A 19,607-nucleotide genomic window follows, 5' to 3' on the forward strand; every position below is an offset into this window, starting at 1 on the left:
CTTTGGGTTGGGAGGGTAAACTGACACTAGCAACGCCATTGATCAACTCCGAACAATTGGGGAGCTTGTGGAAATCAAAAGGATTTGATAAATGGGAATTGATTGGCGTCTTCCGGTGAAGGAAGTCTGGAAAGGGACGGAGATGCACACTTTTGAGTCATTGAAAGCAAAATATGAACTGAATGATAGTGAGCACTTCCGCTACCGCCAGGTCCTACATGCTTTGATGGCTCGCGTCCCGAGGGGTGAGGTGCTCCCAGAGGCATTACCTCTCGAATACCGAGTGCTCGATGGGTTGAAGCATTCTCCTCCCCAAAGGTAGTTGCCATCCAGATGAGACTCAGACTGGTTCAATTAAAAATCCTACACCGGATCTACATCACTGGGCCTCGACTTGTTAAGATGGGACGTGGAGTGGGTGGTGATTGTAAGAGAGGTTGTGGTGAGCTGGGAACCTTCCTTCATGTACTGTGGCATTGTGAGTATGTTAGTGTGTATTGGCGCAAGATCCATGAGGTAATGACAGAGGTTATGCGGGTAAACTTTGTTCCCGACGCATCCTGAATACGTTTAGCCGTGTGGACTTTAGCTGCCAGAGAGAGAAGAATTGATCCCTTCTTTTGCTGTGTATTTTTCTACCGAGTGGGCACTTGAAGTGGGCACCAACTCAGAGGTACCCCCCGTGGGGTGTACCCCTACCTTGGATTTTCCAGCCACGGTGCACAGGGTCCGCATAATTTCGTTGGATCCCTGTAATTTGGCCCTTCTGTCCTGAGGAAGCCCATAGATATGTGTGGCTGAAACACGACCGCGTCGACAGACATTCTGTGGAGGAGTCCGTTTCAATTGTTAATTTGTGCTAGACTGTAGCATAAGCGCCGGTTTAAATTATCATGTTGGGGTAATTAGTTTCCTCAGGTGCTGTTACATAGGACTACCTGGGAGTGTAGCATTGGAATTCAGGAATACGCACATAGACATATAAGTGTTTTTTGTGTGTAATTTTTAGTTTTTTTTGTTTTTTGTAGGGCTGTGTTTTTGTGAAATTTGTGTGTAAATATATATATATGTGATGTATATGTTGTATATTGTATTATATGGAAAGATTGAGTACAAGTGAAGGTACTCTCGTTGTATATAATCATTTGTTGCTTGTTTTATGTGCTCCACCTAGTTGTTTGATATAGCTATATATGTGACTATAATTTGTGTATTCATTACTTCATAAAATTCATTTTTGGATATATCAAGGCTTTTAATTTAACCTTGATTACAAATAAATACTGAATCGATCCCTCTGTGCTTCTTTGTATTTGTATACATCTTTTTGATGTCATGTGCTCATGTACATGAGGGTAATTTGGGCACAACCCCCCCCCCCTTTTCTCCTAGTAAGGACAGAGGTGACAGGGATGGAGGTTCCTTTGGAGGCCCGTCGGTGCTTGTTGATTGTGTGGGAGCCGACTGATCTGAATGCCTCGCAGAAGCAATGGGTGACCCTGGCATGTATGGTAGCAAAGCGGAACATAGCACAACTGTGGGGAGCCACCCGAACCCCGCATCTCTCCAAATGGTCCAAAGATCTAGATTGGTGCATGATGCGTGAAAAAAATGTATATGTTGCTAGGGGTTGTCCGGGCAAGTGGGGTAAGGTCTGGGGATTTTGGAACACATACAGGGGTGACCTTTGTGAACCACCGGCTACTGTATCTGCATCAGAAATGCCTGATTCCCCTTAATCCTAAATGTGATTATTACTGTAATGTATCCTGTGATGCGACGAAAACCCCCATGCTATGTGACTCACCCGGCGTGCACAGATTGTTGAATCATGTTTTCTTTGTTTAATAAAAACATAAAAAAAAAAAAATGAGAGTGCCAGTGTCTTCTTATAGGATAGTGTCAGAATGGTAGCCAGAAAACACTACAAATAAGATCATCGCTAGCATTCACTTTACTAGACCCTGCACTCACAGTGAAGATTTTTGATGTGCATTGGCAGCCTCAGTGATTGCATTTTTTAACAAGAAGTACTCTGAGTTTGTCCAGAACAGATTATGGCTGATCAAGCACCACTGCTTAAATCAGAAGTAACATAATTTTTTTTTATCCCACACCACTTAATTTCATTAGAACATGCGCAACTACAGGTTTTCACACAACCATTTTCATTGGCACAAACATGCCAAAATTGCAACTACACACCAACACACATCCAATATCAGCAGACACAAAGTTCCAAAGTGGCACAATTTAAACATACCTAGTTTTCTATTACTCTTTAATTGCAAGCACACAATTAGTCCCAGAGGAGGCGGAAGGACCAGTTACGTCTTACTTAATTCCTTAAAGTCCAGTCAGGTTTATGTCAGAGAGTACACTACAACATAAAGTTTTCAGTTACTGATTTCTAGAGTCCCTGAATCACATTTGATCTGATATCCCTGCAAGTGTTTCTCCAAGACAAAAGAAATTCAATGAAAGTGTTGAATCTGCTAGAACACGTAATGACATTCCAATACAACTAGACTCGCCATAAAAACTGCACATTACTCCTGTGACACCCAATTGGCATATGCAATGAAGCTAATAAATACATGAAGTTGTCTCACAAACCAGAACATACAAACTGCCCAGGCAGAGTTATATTTTACATACTGCATGAGTATAATATAATTTCTATGCAAATCACTCACTTGTATCTCGCCTATAAGTATGCACCAACATTAAATCCATTTAATACACACATCAACTCTCATTTAGGATACTTACACTACTCCAATAGGACCAGACCATATGAAAATGTATGCTGGATACACACATATATATTCTCAAATCACAAATGCAGTTAGCAAGGTGCTAAACATTAAGAGGTGCTGCATTGTCCAAAGCGGTTAGGAGAGTTCCCAAGCCACAAAAAGTTAACCAGGTACTACAATTCACTAGGTATTATATTGCTCCATAGGTTAACACACTTTCCTGTGTTTACAATTCACCAATATAGTTTGAAAGGCACTTACATTTGCTGGTCCTAATGTTGCCCCTACAGGTTAATGAGGACAAATGACACATTTATGTGATTATTTTAAATATTCCTTCCTTATATTTGCATAATGATATTTTGATGATTCATGCTCAATTGTAGTGGGTTTATTGTTTGATTTTGAGTGTTTATCACGATGCTAAGTTTTTTACAATGTAATAATGCTACGTTTTTTACAATGTAATAATGCTATATATTAAACATGTACACTACATCTAAAAAGAAGGATTAATAATTGTTAAATAGATACAGCTTTGATTTAAGGCGATGTCTGATTAATTATGATTCCAGGGATTGAAATTGTATTTCAAGATCTGGGGCTTGTATTATGCTTTCTTAACTTGCTGCATATATTACAGCAGCCACAAATCACAGAAAACGACACTTTCTAGCAAACCATATTCACAAACTACAGGTTGAAGGGAAGTGAAACTGCCATTCATCATAAGCTTAGTCTGTGTACAGAAGTCACCAGTAAGAACATCTTTGCTTATTGCTCAGCCGAGAGTTAAGTACTCCAAATCAGTGCTCCACATCAGCTACTCCTCTATTAGATCCTAAAATGGTTACCTTTTCACCAAATGTCGACATTACCCAGAGTGGTATTGAGATGGTCCTGGTTTAATGCCATAACAACCTTGTAGATATGGTGGATCCATTTAATTAGATTTAAGAACTTGCACAACAAGCAATGGAGTCTAGGGACTGAGTAGATTGTTTTGTCTAATTGGGCTCAATGAGCTTTGTGTTTTGCTGCTAACGACAATGTGGCTAATTGAATGGAAAGACACAAAGGGCCGCATTTGCAAGGCCATTGCACCACCGGAGAGTAACTTTTTTTTACGCGCCAGTGACTTTTCATGGCCTTGTAAATATGGGTCCCTTTAGGGCCAACTCTAGGGCAGTGTGATCTGTGCCACCGCACCGGGCACTGACTTGGGGTGGGGGAGTCAATTTTGCAAGGTATATTCTTATTTTAAAAGCACCTGCTGCTGCGTTCCTGGCCTCCAGCAATTTTCAGGCATCAATTAAAATGTCAAGATAACTCCTGTGATTAATCATCTTCCTAGAAAGAAACCTGTGGTTTGTTTAGTGGAAGTTTGACTCATCCTAAGGTAGTGTAGAGGGGTAAAATGCCTGCTGCTACGAAAGCGTACCACGCAGATAACAAAGGGCATATAATGTAAAAATGTTAGTAGGTTGCTGCCTCTGTAAGAGAGCTCCTTTTGTTACTTGTCTTTTATAAGTCAAAATCCTACTATGCAAACTGCAAGGTATATGTTAGAGTTATATGTTTTTTTCCCCAGTCTTTCATTATCTTAATCTTGCCGAAAGGATTTATTTGGGTAGAAGACAATTATTATTATTAAAGAGAACCCCTACAAATGATGTTACGTTTAAAATTTTGAATTTGTACTTTTCCAGAATAATGACTCTTAAACTATATTGCCTACCAGTATTGCTGACATTTCACTCCTACACTACACCTTGTTGTACTGTCTGATGTAATATTTCCTAAACTCTGATTACACACATGTGATTGACTCTGTGCAATGTGTGTGTGATGTAAAGCGCTCTGACAACTCACACTAGTATGAGTGGTCCTATAAAATTAAATGAATCTGAGAGACAGTGGTTATGGATACTAGAGGGGCACTGTTAAAGGGTAATAGTGAGGGAATCCGCGACAGAGGTGGTCAAAAGCTGGCCCTTGGCCCCTTTCACACATTACTCTGCTTGAAAGGGGCGTTCCATGGGTGTTGCTGTGGATGTTCCCCGGCAACATCAAGGGAACCTGACACATTCCCAGATTTACAAAGTTTAGCAAATCTGGGAATGCGTCAGATTCCTACGCCTCTCCTAAGGAGGCATAGGAGTGGTGCAACAAGGGGAAATATTTTGTTTCTCCTCATTTTTCCTCTTTTGATGCATGCTGCATTCTGCAGCACACACAGAAAGAGGAAAATGGCATCAAGAATCATCCCTGCAACGCAGGAACTCTTGCAACATAACACTGCGCTGGAGCATGGCAGCCAATTGTGTGCCAGCTCTAGGGACAGCACACGCATGTGTTGTATTGTTGTTAATAAGACACTTCCCTGTGCTTTTAAGATGACGCAGCTCAGTGCAGCAAAATGGCTTGTGGCGCTGCACCTTTGTAAATGAGGCCCTAAGTCTTATTGTTTAAGACTGATTACAAATTGTGTAAACTTGCAAGCTTAGAGAATAGTTGCGCAGCTCAGTGCTTCCTTTTTAGTCAGTACTGTACAAAGGACATGGGGATAGATATCAAGACTTTTCCTCATTATACTAACTACAGTACCTCAAAGAGGGTGTTTCAGAAATATCTTTTGATGTAGCCAATAGGTCTAGGAATAGTTGTGCAAAAATTACAACTTCATTACCCGGTTACAACAGTACCCATGTGATGGTCAGTTTCAACAATACCAATGACCCTCTTTCTTTCTTGAAAGGATCATGAGTAGATATTTCCCCTGCAACAGAGGACCATTTTGAGCTTTTACTCAAGGTCAGAATCCTATTATTCTCCCCTCTGTTAAGCATTTGCAAAGAAACATTTTCTTCCAATTTAGTGAGCACATTTCCGAGACTCTCTAGGTTCTTCAAACCAAACACAGTTCAAATACTTTGTTTCAGGGTTTTTCTATCTAGAGAAATACAAATAATGTATAGAAGAATCTGAACCCATATAGAATATAGATGAGATTCTTTGCAAGAGAGCCATTTAATAGTGTTCCTTCCATCTCCAGAGTGTTGTGACCAGCATTTTTCTTCTTTAAAAAACGCCTCTTCAAAATGGTGGTGATTGTTCTTTTCAGTAATGTTGTTTTTCCAGGAGAACGAATGGTGAAGCTAGGCCTCAAAGACTCGTACATCTCTGTTCCAGTTTTTCTGGCACATAGGAGGTTCCTTTATTATTTTTTGTGCCAGGGGTCACCAGTTTAAGTTTCACCCCTTTGATTAGTCGTATGTCCATTTTATTTCACTAAGTTGCCCTACAGATTTCAAATAGAAAAATGTACAACATCTAGAGGACAAGATGATTCCTATCTAAAAGAATTAAGGATGAAGTCACTGTTTCACACATGTTGCTAGAATTGTGGGGCTTTTGGGTTTGTTTATATAAACCTTCATTTCCATGCACACTAACACTTCAAGATCTTTCATTTACAGAAGGGTCTCTCATTTGGGGACAAAGAACCTTTAGACAATGATAATCAAGAAGAGATGCCAGGATGATAAGATCATTTAGTTGCTTGGAACTGTGAAACTATATTTGCCATATGCGCCAATCTAGTCAGATAACAGTCTATGGATATGAGTTACTTGGAGTGTCCAAAACTCAAATGATGGGGCATGGTCTGTTAAAGAATTGTCATTACATATAATTGTCTATATCATTTGCACACTCCTTTGCCATTCAGTTTAACCAAGGAAAAGACACATTTTATTCCACTTTTGTGAATGGACATTTTCACTCAACTATATATATCAATTTGCAAGGTGCCCAGTCTAAAGTCCTGTTAGGGTTGATGAATGCATTTGTGTGGTATGTCCCAATCAGCAAATTTCAGTTAGGGCAGAATTGACTCCTAGCATTCATATGGTCACTGACTGGCACTCTTGGTGCCTACGTGAGAGAAGACTACATCAAGTAGTTTTCCAAACACTGAATGATCACTAGAGCTTGTTGGAAATAGATCTTTGTCTCATACTCAGAATCAAAAGTTTTCTATTTTTAAAGTATCCTCTTGCTTTAGCCACATACTTGTTCTTGCAAGATGGGTTAACCAGTGACATTTACGCCAGTGCTTCTTATGTCCTGATCTTAGTAGTTCTACTTTTTCAGTTTGGACGGCTGAGGCCTGGTTCTAATCGCTCCACAAAAAGGTCATAGTTTTTCCATTATTGCATCCCTTTCAGCCTCACCTTCTCTAAGATCCCCACAGCAAGTGATGCAATCTGATCCTATCCACCAATCTACAGCAGCTGGCTTCAAACCTTTCTTTAATCTTGACCACTGACAGGTCTCTTAGCTTCAGCTCATTGCCTCATAAAATATTCATGGGCCCATGTATCAGAAAGACTTACATGGGAGCTTGCCAAGCTTGACGTTGGTTGATGGGTGAAAGGAATCACTATCTCTTTTTAGCACATGTCGTTTTAGTTCTAAAATTCCTAGCCTCATTGGCATTTCAAGACAAGTCTTTTGGGACTATTAATGGGTACATATCAGCTTGTCTGCTGGCCTTGAGCTTTTTGAGGACAACCTCATAGGGGAACATCCTTTAATTCGTAAACTGCTAATGGATATCAGATAGTCCAATCTGTAAACTCATTTATTCCTCAACATAGGATCTTAAACTATGTATGAATTAGTTCCATACACAGCCAACAATGACTCTCTAATGCCATAAATCTGCTTCATTTCCTTCTCAAACACAGGGTTCCAGATGTTTCTACAGGACATTCTCTCTTAGTGGTGTTCTTTTCCAACACTATACAAATAAAGAATGCCTTCAATAGTGCGGAATAGCCTTATTTTCTTTCTTATCCAATGTTGTGTGTAGCGTGGACTTAAATAATATGAATTAGAGGCTACTGCTTTTAAAACGTTCTCTCCTCATTTACCTGTCTTTCTAATCCCCTGCTACTGTATCTTCTACTTTGGCCATATGGACTAAAGCTATGTCTCTGGGTGAAAAAGATACAAAACAAACCTTGGGGCTTATTCCAAAGAAGGTATTTGCTATTTCAGTTGGGTTTCCTACGGAGCTGTTTTTCAGTTTCATTCATGGTATTTAATTTGACTTCACATCAAGAAAAGAGGTTGTTACTGGTGACTTCTATATAAAGACTAGGCTATGCTGACCAAGGATTATGGATTTTACTTGCCCTCTATAAGTACTTTGCGCCTGGGAAGAGTAGGTTTCAGCGTTTTGTGGCTGTTGTAATAAAACTTGCAAGTAAAGAAAGTATAATGGTTGCCTTGAAGTCTTTATTAAAATCAATACTTTCATTTAAAATTCTAGCAAGGAAAAGCTGCATTAATTCATTATAGAGATCAGGCCTTTCATATCAATGTTTTTGCCTTACAGGTTTTGTTTTTTCATGATTGAATATTAAGATTCTTTGATTGACATAATTGCTTTCAACGAGTTACTGTTATTTGAATGTGTTATTGTTTAAGCGCATGTTTTGATAGCTACACTTCCTTTCAAGTGATTTATTGCACACTTGTGATATGTATTTGTGGGTCAGATCAAGAGTTGAAGGCCTAATTCATCCACTAATCATGACTTTGATGTAGTTAGGTGAGCGCATCAACTACACTCTACGAGAGCATTAAAGAATGAATTAGTCAATTCACCTGTTACGTTGCTTTATTAGAGCTTTTCTCTTCGGTAATTGTATTTTTTAATGTGAACTTTGTGACTGCACAATTGCCATGTTTTTATAACACTGACAGGATTTTGAAAAGTTTGCTCATTTGGATATAATATGTATGATTGTCTTATTTGATAATAACTGCGTTTTCGAGAGCCATAAATATTTTGCTTTTATTTTAAAAAATAGCGTGAATGTGCACTATTTGTTTAGTTTTATTCTTATTAAGCCGAAAGCAAACCTGTGAAACCAGAATATTTAAGGAAACACAATCTCTTTACTTTCAGCATTTCTGTTTTTTTCATTTTGCTCCTTAGTCCACAACAGACCAAATCACGTGCAGGAACTAACGCTGTGGCAAAACGTGCAAAATAATATTTTTAATAATAATTTTTTTCTTGACATAACACATTTTATTACTTCTTGGGCAATATTCACATATGAGGATTGATATAGGATTTATTACACAAAATAGTTTTAATTTCTCTACGTATTGAGAGTGTTGAAAAGCATCAATACGATTATTGTTTTATGTTTCCAACATAATTGAATACATCTACCAAAGTACTAAGCTGTTCCTTATTAAAACAAAACTTTTTAAAATTCTTTATATGGGGATATTAGGCTGCATCTTAGTCTTAGGGATTTTTTATAGCCACCTTCTTATATAAATTAAGTTTAGTATAATTACAAAGCGAATCAATACAGTATTACATTATGAATATATCAGAATAAAATTAGAATGCATTCTAGGGTTCAGTATATTTTTTGATGAACCAGCATTACCTTAAGGTCCAGTTTCAACTTGTTGAATCCGGATGCAGTCTTTACCGACATTGCCTTCATTTTCTGATAAGTTCTCATGTTATTAGGCAAACCAAAATGTTGTATACTTTATATGTTTATTGTGTAAATGTTTTCATTTATTTAGTGCTCCTTTGAGGCAAGACCTGTCTGGCGTTTCTTTGCATGATACAAAATAAACAAACAGACATATAAACAATAAATAACAATTAGGGTTCACGTAAAAAAAGTTGGATACCTGTATTCTAAAGCATTTCTGAAGAGTTATCCATCTATGAGACACTGTGATGATCCCCAAACCATAGAAAAACAAGGGAAACATGGGTGGCATAAAAGGGCTCCCCCACTAATATTAACACACCAAGAGGGGTAGAGTGGAAAAAGACCTATACAAAGCATGCGGGGGCACACACAGTGTTAGTAAAAACTGCCCTCACTCACACACAAACTTGTGTGTGACATGCATTATCATCGGGTAAACCTTTTTCTTATCACGATTCCCAGTCACGGTTGGTAGCACGTTGTACTCTCCCACATATGTTTTATTAGTTTGTGTTGTCTATGTCATCCCCTCCCATATGCTCCACCCTGTGCGTGGCTACGCGGGGGTATTTTGTAAGCAGACCCGATGATGAAGCATGTCACACACAAGTTTGTGTGTGAGGGAGGGCAGTTTTTACTAACACTGTGTGTGCCCCCGCATGCTTTGTTTAGGTCGTTTTCCTCTCTACCCCTATTGGTGTGTTAAGGTTACAATTGGAGGGTTGGGGTAGTGGAGTTGTTGATCCTCTCCCCCTTTCTTTCTGTGTGAGACACCCCCACTAATATACCATGCCTTTCGGTGATGCTTTGTATACTATCACTGATCTTGGATCCCTGCTATGTATTGAAATGCTATGTGTATTTTGTGTCTGGATGGCTGAAGAACCATTATTTTTTCATAAAATGCCAATAAAATAAATCTGCAAACTAAGGCATTTCTGATTTTGGTCCGATTTGAACTGCATGTTGCCTCATCTCAGAATTACATCCCACAGAAATAACAAGTGAGTATAGTGTGTGCAGTAAAATGTAAAAACAACAAAAAGTTGATGTAAAATAAATTGGCTAATAATGATAAAAGAAAGCAAATGTGACTGTACATGCACCCCCTTCTACTTTCCATCCACCTTACTTCTAATGAGGTTCTGCTTTCTCCCTGTGCCCGCTGTGAGACGATATTCCTTTGCGAGCTTCGAGATGTTGACAGATTCCTGTGGGACTGAGTGGTACTATCCATCTCGAGCTGCTGACGGCTTGTGCTCCGGGTACTGTAGAGCCTGGATGGTAGACTGTCTGGATTACGGGTGTACTCTTTAAGTGACCTGCTGAGGGTTTTGTTCTTGACATGATGGGCATCACTGCTGTGTGTACTGCTGGTCACCGGGCTTGTACAACTTCGTGGTAATGGCCGCTTAGAGTTATCTTTCTTATCTGAATCCGTGGGAAAGTTGATTGGCCTTAAGAAGCAAATATCAAGGCTTGATTCCGAAGATGCTGGGGAACAGCTCTCAAAGAGAGAGCAATTTTGATAGGTCTCTGCCTCATTTTGAGCAGGTAGTCCAATTATTTCTCCCCCATACTCAAATTCACCATAGCTAGGGGTGAAGCTAACATCTGTGAGATATTCTGAAGAGGGTCTGATGGATTTTCCAATCTCTCTTGATTCAGCTGGAGGTGTTCTTTCATACTGCATCTCGGGAATGGATTGCAAAGGAGCCAGAAGAGACTTCAGCTCATGATTGGTGCTATAGAAAGTTGTAGGAATGAGGGCCTTCTCTGAATTGTCTACTTTCCTACCATCTATTTCCCAATCCGATGACTTCAATGTCTGTATGCTGTCAGTCAGTGTTTTTTGGAAAGTTTTCTTCTGTGGCATTGGATTTCTTAAAAATGAAAGAAATACAATAGATTAAAGATGTGTTTTGGTTTTTTCTAAAAACGTTATATCATTTCCCTAAGCTTTCCATGATATCCTATGTGTCCCATTCATCCCCATAGACCAAAAGGTACCATAATGTGTAGGTAGAACATGTAATAAGGGTTTGGATGGCAATTATTACCATCAGTCAGTTTAGTGTATATTAATACATGTAGGCTTGGCATGCATATTTCTAGAAAAAAGATAACTGGTGGTATATATTACTGAGATATGGATCAGTTTGTGTAACTGTTTTTAATACATAAGTAATATTTCTAAGGAGTGAGTCAATGATGGAAAACCAACTAGGTGTAAGTACTTAGCTGGTAAAAAAAACTCTTCTTGGTTAGTCATTAATGCTATGGGGAACAGTGACATGTGCAGGTACTGAACAGCACAAAGGTCCATCAGTGGGTCTGGGAGACTGCACACACAGCTGGATCATCCCTTACTCCTTTCTTTCATTCCTTCCTGCCAATTATTTGTTCAACACATCTGCTCTATTTTACATTCCACATGTGGAGTATTCAACTCACCTGTTCATCCTTCGGCCCCTCACATCCATCTATCCATTCATCCATCCACCTGCCCTCCAGCCATCCGTCCATCCTTCTTCCTTCCACCCCGCATGCCCCATCTTTTTTTCTACTCAGCACATACTTTTTCCTTTATTGCTTAAGTAAACACCTATTTCAGTGGACATTTTTGCAATTATAATATTAAAATCACATTATATATTCACATTTAACAATTACTTTTACTCAACAGCCCTCACATGCAAAAAAGAAGTTATCACTATAGAACAGACACACATTTAAAACTATTTGTATTATACATAATGCTTGCTATAACATACCTTCAAATTATATACACACACCTACCTCACTGAAATCCCAACCAGGAACTTACAATCAGTCTCTACCCATCTGACAAGCCTTCAAAAAGACCTCAACTCAGGGGCCAATCCTTCAGAGTACAAGGCCTGAGTTGACAGATCTCCATTAAGCTACAGTTTTGAATCTGTCCAAATATCTCCTGAAAATCAAGTAATTCAGTAGAGCTTTCAAGTAGACCTGAAACGCATCAATGGAGGTGACTGAAGAATACTGTTTCTAGTACCGATTATCACAATGGGCAGGAGTCTTACTCCAGAAATGCCTGTCATCCAACATCCAATCTGTTTTGTTGTTTTCCTTCTAGAGCTTTGAAGTGAGCAAGTCGGTGTTTCACTTTTTATAAATCTCATAATTCTCCAGCACAGGATCTTTCATTGATTAACATGCTTGAATCATTCCCCGTCATCGAAGCGGGAGCCCCACTATAATTTTGCAATAGCAATACAAGCCACTGTCTACCGGAAAGGCCTTTGAACAGTGCTACTTGATTAGCATATAAACATCACTGGAAAAATCTGATCTTTGCACTAGTGAGGTGACAGTGCCCTGCGCTTCACCCTTCTAAGTAGCCATCTCACTTCAGATGTCTATAGTGATGAAGCGAGCTTCAGAAAATATTTTATTCTGACTCGTGGATTTAATCTCCCATAATATGAACTAATTTATTAATGAACTGTTGCATGATTTGTTTAATTAATTCAACCAAGATTAAGTTTGCACCACACATGAACACGCGGGAACTAATAACATGTGCTCTTGTTGCATTTGCAAGTTTGTTTTGTAACACATGATTAATATTGTTTCGTTTGTCATGTTTGTCCTTTTGTCTTTGTCACTATTAATATGCGGCTGATCATTCATGACATGTGCTTTATTATATATGCTTACATGTTTGTTTTATGTTGTGATTGTCTGTCTGTGTATCATTTAATCATCTTTTTACTCTTTCAGAAACATAAAGCTGGATTACATGAAGAATGGTAGATATTTTATGTGCTGCTTTATTTGTTTGCCTTTGCTAGATGTCTTTTATTAGTGGGTTAATTAATAATTAGTAAGGGTTGGGTGGTACAGAAGGGTTTGCTTTACCTGAATTAATCACTCCTTTTGTGTTTGTTTAATACTAGCCCGAGAATGGTTATGAGGCCTAGTGCTGGTTCTGAAAGAAAAGTTGGTCGGCCTGTACGTGAGCAGAGTTGGAGCCAAGTGCAGTCATCTTGGAAACTTTCCATGGAACTTTGCTTTTGCATAACCTTTGAAAAGACTGTGGCTCTAACAAAAGAGACTTATTCATGAACTACTCTGGATGTTCTTTTTACAAGGCCAAGGAAGTGACAGGCATGATTTTGCCGAGCTTTGGTGGAAGTCAGAAAGGCAATTTTTAAAATGTTGCGATACGCTCGGAAGTTGTTGTCACTCCATGAGAATGAACAATAATGCAATGACGTTTTTCTCCCTGGAAGGAGTGATTTTGGTGGTCTGACAGCCATCAACCAATCAGAGTGCTGAACTTTTAAAAAGAAATACATTTAGTTAAATTAGAGAGCAAAAATGATATGAAAATTGGGCCTCCTGAGGGCGAAGTGCTGTTCGATTTCCTATGGATTGTAAGCATTCAACTGTTTATTAATTTGTTTCCCTTTCAGGTCAGAAAGCTAACTTAGGGAATAAGGTTTATGTTTTTCTTGATTCATTATTTTGAGCAATGCTGAATTGACAGTTATTTTTGAGCCAATGTTTAATGCATTAAACTGAATTAATAAAACTAAATGTTTGATTCTAATAAAGAGAGTTAATAAAGATTATCCAATTATGAATTTTAAATAAACTTTTAAAATGACAAGCTGGTCTTGTTTATTGTAGTTAGCATCAAATCAACATATTTGATCCATTCGCCTCATGATTCAGCTGCTCTGTTGTTTCTTATGGGCCTGGTATTGATTGGTAAGTGTGGTAGTGGATTGTGACGTCATTTATAAAGAATTTTAGTTGGAGCACTGGATCAAGTTTTGGTAGCATTCGTACGGTTATATGTTGTTTTTGAGATGCATGTTACATATATGTTGGTATAGTCATAGGAGGAATGTTTAACATATGTTGAGTTTTTGATTTTTGTCAGATTGTTATATGTAGTCTTAAGGGTTTTTCCAGCAGTGTGAAAAACTCTTGGTTAATTGCCGGCAAGGTAGTGTGACTAGAAGAGTTACACAGTGCATTTGTCTGTTTTAAAATTGTGGTATAGAATATATCACGTGTTGTGGACGTACAACACAAGTTTAGGGACCTTAGATGTGCATGGTTGAATGTATAGTGAGGATTGCCTATGAAATCGTAGCATTAAGCATAGGGACTTGTTGCCCGTTTTAAAACTTTCTGTGAAAAGAGTAGTAGGATTTATCCAAGCTTGAGAGAAGGGTGAGATAGCGTCATCTATTCTTATCAACGCTTTACGTTTTCTGTGGTTGGTTCAAGTCCTGCCAAGATTTTGTATGTGTATGATTAGGGTTTCTGTTTGAAAGTGCGTGAATGTTTTGTAATATCAATTGGGTTAAATTTTGATTTGCTAAATGTATTTGCATTCAATTAGAGACACGATTGGTTATTACCTGTTAGAAGGGTAGGGTAAGAATTGCTCTATTGGCGATTGAGACTATTCTGTGAGAATAGCGTCGTCTATTCCACGCTGAGAATACTTGAATGAATGTATAAAACTATCTCTTTGTTAGAGAAGCAGGCAAATGGTTTGTTATGTGTAGTTATTAATTGTGTTTAAAAAGTAATTGGAAAGCGTTTTTGGAGCCTTCAGGGTAAAGTCTGCACTATTAAAAGACAATATAAAATGTTGCGCGCTATTTATATACACTTAAAAGTATTGCGCGCTATTTAAATTGTATTTAGGAGTGTCCCGATCGAAATTGTGAAGGAGGGGCTGATTTTAGGAGTGAGACCGTGTGGGGAGAGCCTGGAACCGCAACGGCTGTATACGTCAGAGCCGCCGCGCTCTGATTGGTTGATGTGTCCGGAGCGTCACGACAAAGCCGCGCTCTGATTTGCTAAGACGCCCGGAGTGTCAAAGCAAAGCAGCGCTCTCATTGGCTGAGGCGCGATTAATACTTTGAAATAATTATTTGCATTTACAAGTGTTCCCGTTCTGATTTCTGTCCTCGTCACAGATCGCGCTATTAATTTAAAGATAGAAAAGAAGTGTGACATAGCTGATTAATTGCATGTCACAGCTGATTTGTGTATACTAGCCAGCGAGCGTTGCACTATCCTAAAATAAAGTGTTGTGAGCTCGTTAGGTTATAGTTGTGAATGTTCCCGTTTTGATTGCTAAATGCGCTAATGTTTCAATATAGCTAATGCGTGTAACAAGCGTTGTGCTGCTTGGAGCGCGAGGGGAGAGCTGCCAGTTGCAGCGGCTGTCTACGTCACAGCCGCCGCGCTCTCATTGGTCAGGGTGCAGCATCATTAGCAGGGCCGCGCTCTGATTGGCTGGAGCGCCGTGCTCTGATTGGCCGAGGCATTTGTGACGCTGTGATTGGCCGAGGTGTTGTTTACTTCTGCCGAGAGTATTAGGGCTTTGATTTTCCGAGCGCTAGTGCCCAGAGCTTCGTTTTGAAATTGACCACGACATTGGGAAGGTGGGACTTGCTGTAAAGTAGTGAATATCACAGCAGCCACCCTGGTTAGAACAACAACAGCAGAGGTGACAAGGACACTGGTTTGGCTATTAAAATACTGGGTAAAAGCAGATAACTAGCAGCTGCCATTAGAATTGCAAATAAAGATAAAGTTATAGCAGCAACTACAGTCATAGCACCAACGAGCACTGTACACTAGAAAGGCTACCAAAGTATTCCCAACAGCATTGTGACACAAACATGAGATATTGGAATGATTATGAGAAAAAGCCTTCATGGTTTCAGAAGGTGAAAAATTATTTTAAACCTGATAAGAAAATTGAAACGCGTGGTGGTAAATTACTTCATAAGTACAAAACACCCGCAGCCTATATGGAAGGCGAATATGGTTATCATACTGTAATTTGGTTTGATAACTGGATGCATTATACCAGAAATGATGGCGTACTAGCCTAGCCTGGCCAGTAGATGGGTCATTTAATTTGAAAGTTTTACAAAATCTGAGAGGAAAAATTATGGATCTTGTACCAAGGCCAAGACCTACACAATTTGAAGCTTTAGTTGAATGGGAGATTGAGATGATGGAACTTGAACGCGAAAGCAAGTGTTCAGCACCTAAATATTCAAAATATGTTGTAAATAAAGAAACACATGAGGAAAAGGTGAAACGCTGGAGAAAGGCAAACATGTATGATGGTCTGTATCCAGTAAGAATAATGATTACTGAGGATTTAGAACAAAAGACAGCTGGTAGGAGAATTGATGAGGAATTAGATGATGCAGTTTTAGAAGACATTTATGCAACTAAACGTAAACCGCCACCTTATCAAGCAGGTTCTCAATCTACCCCGAGAGTTTCTACAGGAACTTCTCCAAGTGCACCTCCTAGAGAAGCTGAAGAAGGTTCTCCCAGATTTTTGAAATTACCTGAAAGAGTAGGCTCAGTAAATAATTGTTGTACACCTAGAGAAAGTAGAGTTCCCCAACAAGAAAATAATTTTGTGAGAAATCAAGAAAGATTACCTGCTGATCAAGAAATTTATAGTTATAATAAAGCGAAGCAAGATTTAATTCAACAATTGACAAAAGGCATGGAAGCAGTGACAGTACCAGTAACTATTGGTCCTGTTGTACCAGTTTTTGATCAAGGAGATAATAGACAAACATCTTTAACAGTTCCATTAAATGCAGAAATTCAAAAGGTTGCTGAAAAATTTTATTCGGAACTTTCAGAGATTCATAGAGAAAAATCTATGATGCCAAATTTAACATTAAATGGAAGTTTGTCAATTTCGCAAACACCATCAGTGGCAGATTCCGATTCAGGCCTGTCAGAGAAAAATTTAAACAGAATAGAATTATCACAAAATGGATTGAGCCTTGAAGCTCCTGATTATAAAAAGCTTGATGTAGCTAAATTAAAAGCTGACCTGGAGGAATTAATCATTGGCACAATTGGTACTGACAATTTGAAATTGTATCAGGATGATGAATTGCTATTTATATGCAAAAGTATTCAGTGGAAAACTAAAAACAGGTATGAACAACTGGAAGAAATGGCTGCTGAGTTAGAAATTGATTTGAGCAAACAGAAACATTTACAGAAACATTACAGGGTGGATTTCTCTGAGAGGGACATTGACAATCTGAATAATGCTGGAAGAATGACACATATAAAAGAATTAATACGTTTTCTCAGAAAATTAGGTGAATTAGGTAAATGGAGAATACAATGGTCAAAGAAAGAACAGGATAAAAGATTAAGAAATGATGTAGTTTCTGAATTTCCAATGAGAGAAATAGCTGGAGGAGGGTATGTGCATGTTCCTTGGTCCAGACAGGATATTCTCCTGTTTACTAATGATTTTCCACGTTTGAGGGAAAAACCAGTTAAGTGGTATCGACAGGTAGACAGATTTATAAAAGTATCAAAAGTTCTGTGGATTGATTTGGATGGATTCTTTGACATTGTTGTCCCATCAGATCTTTGGACAGAATGCAAAATTTCTATAGATTGGCCTAAAGAAGAACCTCCCCGAGACCCGGTTACAGGTGCCCCAGCAAAAGATGTCATGGACATTTATAATAAAGTAATTTATTGGCTGAAAGCAAAAATTCCCCCAAAAGAAGTGGACTGGGTTAAAATAGACAGAACAAACCAGGAACCAAAAGAATCATTTCATTCATTTTATGAAAGGTTACTGTTAGTTTTTAAACAGTACAGTGGCTACGAAAAATTAAGCGAGAAAGACATGAGCCATTTTATATACAGATTTGTATATGGCCTGAGACCTGAAATTGGTGACATGATTAGAAATGGAATTGTTTGTTGGCAAGCACTTTCAGTTGATGACATCCTGAGAAAAGCAAAATATTGCAGTGATGAGATAGACGCAAGGCAAAAGAATCTCAAGGAGAAAGCGATGTGGGCACAAGTGAAGGTAGCTGAGCAGCAACAACAACAACAGTTAGCCTCTATGCAACAGGGAAAGTTCAAGGGTAATTTTAATAACAATAAGCCAAAATTTAATGTAAATGTTGAAGAGCTGAAACAAAAGCTCCCATGTTTTAATTGCGGCGAAATTGGACACTGGAAACAAGAGTGTAAAAACCCGTCCAGAAATTTTAAAAATAATTAGTTGAATCCACAGGTGCAGTGTGAGTTAAATCCGCAGCAACAGCAACAGCTACAACAGCAGCTGAATGAGTTAAGTCAGCAGCGACAGCTACAGCGACAGATAGCGAATCAGCAGAGCCAGCCACAGCAAAGCCAGTTTCAGCAGCATAATCAGGTACAGCAGAATCAAATTAACCAGAGTCAGGTACCTCAAGCACATTCCCTGGTAGTGCTAACACACAGAGATTTTCTCCTGAAACAGGTTTCTGTGGAAGTAATTCGGTTAAAAATATGTCAAAAGTTAACATGTCAAATGCTTCTCAATTTTGGTTAAAAGACAAAGAGGAGAGTGATTCATCAGAGGATTACTCATGACGGTGTCTGAGAGAGGAAGAAGAGTGTGTGCTTGGACCCACTCTTGAGGTAGATCAGTCTGGTCCATTTGTGAATGGTAAAGTTAATGATGTAGATGTTACCTTGCTTGTGGATACAGGTGCTACCCGTTCTACTGTTAGATCAGCAGAAATAGAAAACCTTCCTCTCTCTGGTGAGTCCATCCAAGTTGTAGGTGTAGCTAACCAGCAAATTAAAACAAGTTTAACAGAACCAGTAAAAGTAGAAATTGGCAACTACAAAGATAAACACAGATTTTTAGTTTGTGACAGCAGTCCTGTTAATCTATTGGGTCGTGATATACTGTGCAAAATGAATTGCAAGATATATTGCTCACCGGATGGCATTGAAATGCAAACTGCAGAAGAAGATGGGCTTTATAAATTGACTATGCTAATGGTTGATGAGGAAAAAACATTACTGTTTCCGGTGTTTGATAAAAATGACTTACCAGAAGAGCTCAAAAAGCCAGTTAATCCAGCAATTTGGGACCTAACAGGTAATGATATGGGTCTCATGAAAAACATAGATCCAGTAAAAATCACTGTTAAGCAGGGAATAGATTTTCCAAATGTTCCTCAATATAAAATGAAAGCTGAGACAATTGAGGGTGTCATTCCAGTAATTGAAAAATTCATAAGTCAAGGTGTGTTAAAGGAAATTGAAAGCAGCCCATGTAATTCACCGATTATGGGTATTAAAAAGCCGAATGGAACATACAGAATTGTTCAGGATTTGAGAAAAATTAACCAGATTGTTGTTCCATGTTGTCCCATTGTTCCAAACCCTGCAGTAATTCTTTACCAGATTCCACATGATGCAGAATGGTACACGGTCATAG

At 38.7% G+C, this 19,607-nt stretch overlaps 1 protein-coding gene across 1 annotated transcript in view; it reads right to left on the reverse strand.

The window, feature by feature from the left end:
* Positions 1-19,607, reverse strand: part of ARHGEF33 (Rho guanine nucleotide exchange factor 33) — a 371,211-nt gene that overhangs the window by 66,448 nt on the left and 285,156 nt on the right. Inside the window, exon 15 of the mRNA XM_086925777.1 lies at positions 10,431-11,181. Coding sequence (XP_086781903.1) covers positions 10,431-11,181 — 751 coding nt within the window. The remainder of the gene's footprint in view (positions 1-10,430; positions 11,182-19,607) is intronic.

The sequence above is a fragment of the Lissotriton vulgaris genome, chromosome 6, assembly GCF_964263255.1.
Source record: "Lissotriton vulgaris chromosome 6, aLisVul1.2, whole genome shotgun sequence".
In the NCBI taxonomy this organism is placed as follows: Eukaryota; Metazoa; Chordata; class Amphibia; order Caudata; family Salamandridae; genus Lissotriton; species Lissotriton vulgaris.